Here is a 9,840-nt window from a genome sequence, read left to right on the forward strand (position 1 = left end):
CAATCAAGACTCATTCACTCACTACGACGTTCCTCATCAACGATAAACGGTGTGTGTGTGTATGTGTCTGTGTGTGTGTGTGTACCTATAGTTGTGACATACGAGAAAAGAGCTATGCTCCCGTTGTCCCTGTCCCTGATTATCGTCCTCATTTCCCTGTTAGTTAGGAAGTCCTCCAGCCACTTAATCAGTCCATCACCCACTCCACCCCTATTTTTAATTTTCCAAATTAGTCTTCTGTGCGGTACTTTGTCAAATGCCTTTTTCAAATCCAGGTACACTCCATCCGCCCAGCCTTATCTCTCTTGTATCAAATCTGTCACCCTTGAGTATATATATATATATATATATATATATATATATATATATATATATATATATATATATATATATATATATATATATATATATTAACACAACAAGTTGATGACACTAGATAGATAGATAAATAGTTACACGGATATGTAGTTAGATAGATTGATAGATAGACATAGATAGATAAATAGTGAGTTAGATAGATAGATTTCTGGATAGATAGATAAATAGACAGATAGTTAAATAGGTAGATAGAAAGACAGTTAGATATACAGATGTATACAGACGATAAATAGGCAAATGGACAGGTAGGTTGAATCATGGGCCTTGTAATTTAAAATGGCTGACTGTGTCCGTAGAGTTTCTCGCGTTACTACCTATAAAGATCACCCTGCATGTATCACTTTGTTAGCTAAGTAAGCATTGGAAAGATAGTGGCAATCCGGTGGATATCATGCAGGAAAAAGATGGTTGATCAGTCTGCTGATATTAAATGTGGCAGAACAATTCCTGAGCATTGTTTTTTCTATCTACATGTTAACATTTTATGTATAACACAGACTTAGCGGCGTAGGTTCCAGAAAGCTGTTGGAAACTTTGCGCAGGAAACTGCAGTGTTCTTTTGGTTACTAAATACGAACATCTGGAGGAAGAATGACCATCCTCCTCCGCCTCCGCCTACGCCGCCGCTTCCTCTTCCTCTTCCTCCTCCTCCTCCTCCTCTTCTTCCTCTTGTTCCTCCTCCTCCTCCTCCTCCTCCTCCTACTACTACTACTACTACTACTACTACTACTATTACTATTACTACTACTACTACTACTAGCAACAACACCTCTGTTTTATTACTACTAGTAGTAGTAGTACTACTACTACTGCTACTACTACTGCTACTACTACTACTACTACTACTACTACTACTACTACTACTACTACTACTACTATTGACATCATTATCATAATTAATATCACTATCATTATTTGTCATTATCATTATTATCATTACTACTTTTATTATTACTTCTATTATTAGACTATTATTATTACTATTGTTATATTTTATTATTATTATTATTATTATTATTATTATTATTATTATTATTATTATTATTATTATTATTATTATTATTATTATTATTATTATTATTATTATTATTATTATTATTATTATTATTATTATTATTATTATTATTATATTTATATTTATATATTATAATTATTATTATTATTATTATTATTATTATTATTATTATTATTATTATTATTATTATTATTATTATTATTATTATTATTATCATCATCATTATTATTATTATTATTATTATCATTATTATTATCATCATCATCATCATCATTCATCACTATTATTATCATTAATATTTTTAAATAGTGTGCTACTACTACTAATATAATCATATTAATAATAATTATTAATAGTATCATTATGATAATAATCAATTACTACCCTAAAGAGACTATGTGAAGTGAATAACGAGTAAAAACTTTTTTAAGCTTTACATTACAAAAGTGATATGATTACAGCACTGCTACATAGTGAGTGCGGGGACGATAGCTACATGGACCAGGATAACAACAGGTGGTAGAGGTGGGGGGAATCTGGAGCTGCCTTGTGTAGGCCAATCGGCCTCTCGCAGTCTCCCTATGTGCTTATGATAGCTTTTGCTTCTCTGTAGTTTTTCAACAAATTCAAATGTAGTATAGATTTATAGAAATAGAAGTATAGATGTTTTGTTTTGTTTTTGTTTTTTAGGCGCTGCTTGTAGCACCGGAAGGCTTTCTTGAGAAGTCTCTTCGACGACCCCACCCCATTAGTGGCGCAGGCGAATTTTATTTATAGGGGCTGCTGTTCTGAAAAGGCTGATATTGATTATTACAATTTTACTTGCGCCACACATTTTTATGAATTCATCTTAGATTTCCTGACATTGACCTTAGTATAGTAAAAAGAATTGTATACATTGAAGCTGCAAGGAGAAGCGGATGTCACCGTGAGAAGGTTTCCGCAAAGGTCCATGACTAACGAATACTTTGTTCATCCTTTGACAGGCTTCAACACGAGCTTCAAGCCGTGCTTGGATCGGAGTTGTGATTTACTGGTCTCCAATACCAGCTCCTCATGGCCCGGCGCTAGTTCCAGCTCGGCCTCCAGCAGCAGCTTAGCCAGCACCACCTTGGCTTCCAGCAGGGCAAAGCGCATGGCTGTAAGCATCGAAGGGACATCAGTAATCTCCGGCTTCCCACACTTTGGAGGCCATTTGTAAGACTAAAGCTGGTTTATTATGTATCGCCATGAATATTCTTATATCTAGTAGCGTTTCGAATAACGCGATACTTACTATTATAAGCTATAATTGCTTTTAGTGTGTTAGTTCATGTATTTATTATTAGACACTGTGGGGGTGGCCGTGGATTATGATCCTTTCAAAAAACAAATAAATACAAGACGGATAATCACCAATGCAGTTCCTTGGTCCCAACGAGAAGGGCATGTGCGTGTAAGCGTGGTTATTGTTCTTGTTTTCGGGCAGGAAGCGGTCCGGAAGGAAGGCCTCAGGGTCAGGCCAATAGCGGGCGTCGTGTTGGAGGCTCCAGACTGGCACATGCACCAGGTCACCGGGCTGGAGGGTCAGGTCTGTGCCGGGTAACCTGGAAAGACATCCGGCTGAGTACAAAGTAATGTATCGATCTCAAGGAAAAGAAAGTTGAAGAGAGAGAGAGAGAGAGAGAGAGAGAGAGAGACTTTGGTATGCTTCACTGTCGTCTCTCAAAAATATTGATATGGATAGTGACATCTTGATTATCCTTTCTTCTGTGTAAACTTGGCTGAGGAGAACATCCTTAAACCTAATTTAGAGTTTTGGATCAGCTGATCTACCCACGTGTAGGTCTTGGTGCAGGCCCGCTCCAGCATTATGCCTGCAGGATATATCCGGAGAGTTTCTGAAAATAAAATAATAGTGAAGGGCATCAACAAGATTAAGTGACTCAGTACACCAAACAGCAACTTTTGGCATATCTGCATAAGGCGCACAACTAACGGTTAACGTAAATGCAACATTTGAGATTTCAGAAAAAAAAGCATTTGAGTGAAACACAAGGTTGAAAGGAGGCTATAGGAGAACAGTTACTTTTCACATGATTGCTCTTGAGAACCAGTTAATACTTGGTGTATTCACCATCTCTCCTTCCCGTCAATAAAATGCATGTATTTAACCGCATTTTGCAATTTTCAACAGTATTTTCATAACCTAGACATCTACTTTATTCTTCCATTCATCCACTACCCACTTTGTAAGCTAGTTCTTGCCTTCCTTATTGAACTTTGATATGCCCAACTTGTACCCATTGCTGCGGATCCTATACATCAGTGCTGTTTCTATAGTCATCTTGGAGCTAAGTGGCATTATGTTCTGGAGCACCATAACGTACCCCGTTCTGTATTTCCATAACGCTATTGGATTATCTAAAAATACCAATTACTAATAGGTTCATAGATTTTTAAAAGTAAATCTTTGGGAGCCCAATACTCTATAGAAACAAAGGGGCCCCTAGAAGTCGCATAGATTGCCTGTACGTAAAACCTGCCCTGCCTGTCACGAAGGATCGATGAGTGGTCACCTTGCAGGCAGGCGTCGAGCAGCTTGGCCTCCATTATGCCGTGATAGGTGAGGCCACCGTGCTCCGCCACTACCCACTGCACCTCATCTCGGAGGCGCTGCTGCTGATCCTTGTTCTTGGCCAGCAGGTAAGAGGAGAAGGCCAGCAGGGTGGCGGTAGTATCGTACCCGGCGATGATGAACATCACACACTGGGCCACTATGGTGATGTCGCTCATTACTGCAACGACAATAACATTCTATTATTTCTTCTTAAACGATTTCATTTATAAACGCCAAATAACTACTACAGGGCTTTTCTTTACGGCCAAGGATCAGTATAAAAAAGAATGAATAATAATATTACTCGCAATGATGCTGTTCTTACCTTGTAGCTTCATCGAGATCACGCGTTATGTATCTTCGCCACCAATGCTTTCCTGCTCTTAGATGCTATGTATTAAACATGTGAATTAACTTTTACCACCCTACGTTACCAGTGATAACTGCTTGTACATGTGGCTTACCATATTTACTGTCAGGCTTGTTGGAATTCTGCTGGGCCTCCAGTAACAAATCAAGGAAGTCGCCGCGCCTGGTCCCCGCCCGCCTGGCTGCCAAATTACGTTCCACAACGTCGATGAAGAAATCCGTCGACGGTGGCCTCACACTTAGGCCAAGTAATTTAAAGAGACGTGGCGTAAACATAAATAGTAGTCCTTTAATTATTTTCTTAGGACTTCGACCAAAGAAAGAGTCTACTTGTTTGAGGAATTCAGAATTTTCATCCACCAGAGAGTTACACTCGATGCCAAAAGCGCAAGTAGCAATATTGTCCAGAGTGTATCGGCCAAAATTTTTCTTCATGTCCACATACGAATTTTCTGACGCTTGCATCATCAAGAACGTAACGAGAGCGTCGGCCTTGTCGCACACCAGCGGGAACATACTCTTGATCTTGCCCGAGGTGAAGATTGGCGTCACGATGGAGCGCAGACCCTTCCACTCCTCGCCATTTTTTACCGATAACATCTCCATGCTCATCGTATCTCTCTCTTTGCTACTTGCCTTCCTGTCGAATTTTCTCCGATCTGAGAAGTGCTCAAAATCCTTAACGAGTATGTGCTTTATCATCTCAGGGTCATTGATCACCAGAATGGGTCTGAAGAACTCATACAGACCGTACATCCGCGAAAATTTCTTGTAATTCTGAAAAAAAAAGGAAAGGAAAAAAATTGAAAAAGAAAATGAGGATTACAGCAACCAAAATAATAACATACAAAATAATGATAATAAAAATAAGAATAACAATATATAAACTACTACTACTATACTACTACTTCTACTACTGCTGCTCCTACTACTACTACTGCTAATAATAATAATAATAATAATAATATTATTAATACTAGATAAAAATCAGATTCAACAAAGACATTGGCAAGAATTGATTTACCAGTAGAGTGGTGGATGAGTTGAACAGGCTTAGCGGTCATTTTGAGGGTGCCAATACCATCGATGCATTCAACAAGAGGTTGGATAAATTCATGGATAGTGAGGTATAAAGTAAGATTAGGCTTGCAGGACCTGCCTTGTATAGAAAAACCGGCCTCTTGCAGACTCCTTACGTTCTTATGTTCTTCTCATGTTCTTACTACTAATAATACTACCACTACTGCTATTACTACTACTACTACTACTACTACTATTGCTTCTACTACTACCATTGCTACCGTAGCTACTTCTGCAACAACAACTACTGTATATACACCGGTGCCTATACCTCATCATAGGTCTCCCACAGTCTCGGGTTGACGAGAAACGACTTGTTGAAGTGTCCGATGAAGGGCAGGGCTGGCGGGGAGGCGACGCCCCTGGAGGCCCAGTAGCTGTGGCGCCACCTCGAATACAGCCACGCCAGCGCCACCACCGTCGCCAGCAGCACCCACGTCTCTACGCCCATCTCGCCACGACAAAACCAGAAGCGTCAATCTGAGGCGTTGTTGTGCTATAAGAATATTATAGTGCTACGTTACATTGAGCTATAGTGGCTGTTTAGTGTGTGGGGGCTGAAATTCATCGGTGTACAGTTGATATGTAGGAAGAAGAAGAAGAAGAAAAAAAGAAGAAAAAGAAGAAGAAAAAGAAGAAAAAGAAGAAGAAGAAGAAGAAAAGGAAAATGAAGAAGAAGAAGAAGAAGAAGAAGAAGAAGAACAAGAACAAGAACAAGAACAACAAGAACAACAAGAAGAACAAGAACAAGAAGAGAGAAAAAGAAGAAAAAAGAAAAAGATAAAGAAAAAGAAAATGAAGTTGAAAATGAAAACTAAAAGGAAAAGAAAAAGGAGATGAAGAAAATACGAAGTAGGGAAAAAGAAGACCGAAAAATTTTGACATTCTGGCACAAATCTTTGCTTTCTAAACTAACCTCCTATGTATTCTATTCCTCTCTCTGTAATTTTATCAAAGAGTGTAGATAGTAATATCTATACCCTTTGCTTTATCTCTAGTTTCCTTTCCGGCCGATCTATCTATGCTGTAGTGGACGGACTTTACCCTAAACCTATTGAAAGTGGTGTCCCACAGTGCTCTGTTCTATCTCCCATTCTCTTTCTGTGGTTCATTAGTGATCTTCTTTCCATAACAAAATGTCCTATCCACTCCTACGCGCGATGATTCCACTCTACAGTACTCATTTTTTTAAAAGAACCTCTCTGCAGGAATTACATGACTCTTGGCTGAATGCTATCCATATACAGGGGCCTAGTCCTTCCTCATATGGCATATGCATCTTATCAGCCTATGCCTCCACTCTATCCAGCTCTGCTAGACAGAGTGGAGTCAAGGGCTCTTCGTCACATCAGCACCCCTAGCTTCTATTACTAGCAGTCTTCTGCCTCTTAAATTCCGCCGAAATGTTGCATCTCTTTCTATCTTGTATCGATATTTTCATGCTGACTGCACTTCTGAGCTTCCTAACTGCATGCCTATATACCCCCTTCCGCGGTCCTGCTGCACATGAATTTTCTTGCTCATCCCTATAAGACACAAATCCCTTATGCAAGAGTTAACCAGCATTTTCATTCTTTTATCCCTTCCGCTGGTAAACTCTGGAACAGCCTTCCTTCGTCTGTATTTCCTCCTGTCTACTCTTTCAAGTGAAGCGTATCAAGACATCTTTCCCCTCTGCTGGCCTCGCGTTCTTTTTGCTTATGACGGAGCAACGTATAGGGGGCTGGTTTGTTGATGTTTGTTTTTTTCTGTTTTGCCCTTGAGCTGCCTTCCTTGTTGTAAATAATAATAAAAATAATAATAATAATAATAATAATAATAATAATAATAATAATAATAATAATAATAATAATAATAATAATAATAATAATAATAATAATAATAATAATAATAATAATAATAATAAAAACAATAATAGTAATAGCAAGAATATTAATAATAATGGCGATAATGATAAATGATATGCAGGAAACGGGATGACTGAGGACACCTGTGAGTTTGCAAGGCATTACCTGGAAACAGACAGGGATGCAGGCAGTCCTCAGGTCCAGCTGTGGCGTTCCTCCTCGACCTCACCGGGTGAACTGCATGCACACACGTATGTACACACATACATACAGTCACGAGTGAAGGTGATAACATGAAGTATCTGATTAGAGGAATATGATTGGGTAATGTTTTGTGCAAGGTCAGTGCTGATATCAAGTCCCATGATATCGTAGCTGTCATCTACTACCACGAAGTACCATACAACATGCTGACCAAGGAAAACCAGTCCGCTGGAAACAGGGAGCTGCTTAATTGTGCATGGTAGGCGGGCGTGTTTTTTTTTTTTTTTCACTTCTCCGCCTATTGCGCCGGTAGGCATGCTTGAGGGGCCTGGATGGTATTCGGCCCCAGCCCGTCATGGCGCAGGCAAGTGTTTATAGTGGCGCCATGTTCTCTTGTGTCTTGTCTCTATGTGTCGATTATCAGAATCTCTCCCTACCCCACACTCGCCCCTTCCCCGCGCACATACTCGACTCCCCCCCCCCCCACACACACACACACACACGAGTTTCATCATAAGTAAAGGCCCGTTCAGACCAGGAAAGTATGCATGTAAACATTGTATCTCAGACGTTTCTCAAGTGTCTGAGAAAATAATGAGATACATTTGGGAAATAATTGAGAAACATTGAGTGAGAGAGTGTGTGTGTGTGTGTGTGTGTGTGTGTGTAAAGTATAAATTATTTTCATATTCCAGTCAAATTTCATTTATGTATTTATGGATGAAGAGAGAGAGAGAGAGAGAGAGAGAGAGAGAGAGAGAGAGAGAGAGAGAGAGAGAGAGAGAGAGAGAGAGAGAGAGAGATTTACATAAACTTACAAATTTACGTTTCCTTGTCTTTTTCTTGCTTTCCAGTGAGTGCAATAATAAGTAAAATACAGAGGCCATTGCAGCATCTCCGCACACACCGACATCCTGAGAACAACCCTGAGGTGTGGACAGGAAACATCATTTCCCGAGGGTATTCAAATGTATCCCAGTGGTTTCCCGAAACACTTGGGAAACATCTGGGATGCACTGTTGTCATACAAAGATTCCTGATCTGGACCGCCCTTTACTAAAGTTTTAAAGTCTCCAATCCCCTCCTTAACTCCCCAAGCCCCTAACCTCTTAATTCCCAGCCCCAACCCTTAACCCGGTCCCAGCCTACATCCCCAGCCCCGTAACCACCAATTATTACGCTCCACCTGCATCCCCAGCCGCTCTAACCTAGCCCCCAAGGCTCAACCTCTAGTCCACCCCAACCCTCAACCTCAACCCCATGCATCAACCCCCAAGCTCCACCCCAACCCCATCCATCAACCCCCAAACTCCACCCCAACACCATCCATCAACCCCCAAGCTCCACCTCAACCCAACCCTCAATCCCCAAACTCCACCCCAACCCCATCCATCAACCCCCAAGCTCCACCTCAACCCCCTCCATCAACCCCCAAGCTCCATGTCAACCCAACCCTCAACCTCCAAGCTCCACCTCAACCCTATCCATCAACCCCCAAGCTCCACCTCAACCCTATCCATCAACCCTCAAGCACCCAAGCTCCACCTCAACCCAACCCTCAACCCCCAAGCTCCACTCAACCCTCAACCCCCAAGCTCCACCCAACCCTCAACCCCCAAGCTCCACCCAACCCTCAACCCCCAAGCTCCACCTCATTCCCAACCCTCAACCCCCAAGCTCCACCTAAACCCCAACCCTCAACCCTAACCTTCAATCCACATCTCTTAACTCACCTATCCCCGACCTTAACTCCTCCTGAACCTCCACCCAAACCCCTAACCTTAACTCCAACTCCACTCCCATATCCACCTCTAACCTTCCTTCCCCCCAATCCCGGGTTCCTACTTTGTATCCTTAACTCCCTCCCTCCACTCCCTATAGTTCCCCACACTCTCCCATCTCTACATCCTAGTACCCATCCCTAAATTTCTCCATTACCATCCTCATAGTTACTCTTTCCAATACAAATTCCTCCCACATTAGCCCCATCCCTCCTCTTCAACTCAGCCATCCCCTCACAACCCTTCCCACCCTTCATGTTTATTATTATCTTTCCTTTTTATTGTTGAGATATAACCTTGTCCACCACGCTAGTCCTTTGAAGTAGTGAGACACAAGCTCCTACACTGAGGCAGTCAAGGCATCTCGACCCATGCAAGTCATGGATTTTATTGTTGTGTTTTCCTGTCTCAGTCTCATCTACAGTAATGAATGATATTGAATAATGTAGCTAATGCTGCCAAATTAAAAAAAAAAAAAAAGCTATTTATACGTGTGCAATGTGTCATAATGAAACATGAAGATTCTAACATTTTTATTTATCAATACAGAGGAGCTGATGACTTGAA

The 9,840-nt window shown here is 40.8% G+C and overlaps 2 protein-coding genes across 3 annotated transcripts; one reads left to right on the forward strand and one right to left on the reverse strand.

Moving 5' to 3' along the window:
- Positions 1 to 1,812: 1,812 nt before the first annotated feature.
- On the reverse strand, positions 1,813 to 7,598 carry LOC126998943 (cytochrome P450 3A41-like). Of its 2 annotated transcripts, none has more exons than XM_050861229.1 (7): positions 7,454 to 7,598; positions 5,713 to 5,937; positions 4,457 to 5,138; positions 3,952 to 4,170; positions 3,213 to 3,273; positions 2,789 to 2,979; positions 1,813 to 2,532 (listed from the first exon to the last, which is right to left on the reverse strand). In XM_050861229.1, exons 2-7 carry the CDS (start codon positions 5,890 to 5,892, stop codon positions 2,366 to 2,368), a joined length of 1,500 nt encoding a protein of 499 aa, XP_050717186.1. In that variant the 5' UTR covers positions 5,893 to 5,937; positions 7,454 to 7,598; the 3' UTR covers positions 1,813 to 2,365. The 2 variants fall into 2 exon arrangements, with proteins under 2 accessions (XP_050717186.1, XP_050717185.1); XM_050861228.1 differs by having other exon boundaries at positions 5,713 to 5,921; positions 7,454 to 7,569.
- LOC126998716 (uncharacterized) lies at positions 7,418 to 9,179 on the forward strand. The gene is made up of 2 exons (XM_050860704.1): positions 7,418 to 7,433; positions 8,770 to 9,179. Exons 1-2 carry the CDS (start codon positions 7,418 to 7,420, stop codon positions 9,177 to 9,179), a joined length of 426 nt encoding a protein of 141 aa, XP_050716661.1.
- The last annotated feature ends 661 nt before the right edge of the window (positions 9,180 to 9,840 follow it).

The sequence above is a fragment of the Eriocheir sinensis genome, chromosome 15 (assembly GCF_024679095.1).
Source record: "Eriocheir sinensis breed Jianghai 21 chromosome 15, ASM2467909v1, whole genome shotgun sequence".
NCBI classification, from domain to species: Eukaryota; Metazoa; Arthropoda; class Malacostraca; order Decapoda; family Varunidae; genus Eriocheir; species Eriocheir sinensis.

Excerpts from the sequence above, each read along its gene's own strand:
- LOC126998943 (XM_050861229.1), bottom strand. The coding sequence starts at position 5,892 with ATGGGCGTAGAGACGTGGGTGCTGCTGGCGACGGTGGTGGCGCTGGCG. Across the intron at positions 5,139-5,712 it reads TGTGGGAGACCTATGATGAG|AATTACAAGAAATTTTCGCG; the intron begins GTATAGGCACCG and ends TTTTTTTTTCAG. Across the intron at positions 3,274-3,951 it reads GCTCGACGCCTGCCTGCAAG|AAACTCTCCGGATATATCCT; the intron begins GTGACCACTCAT and ends TTTTATTTTCAG.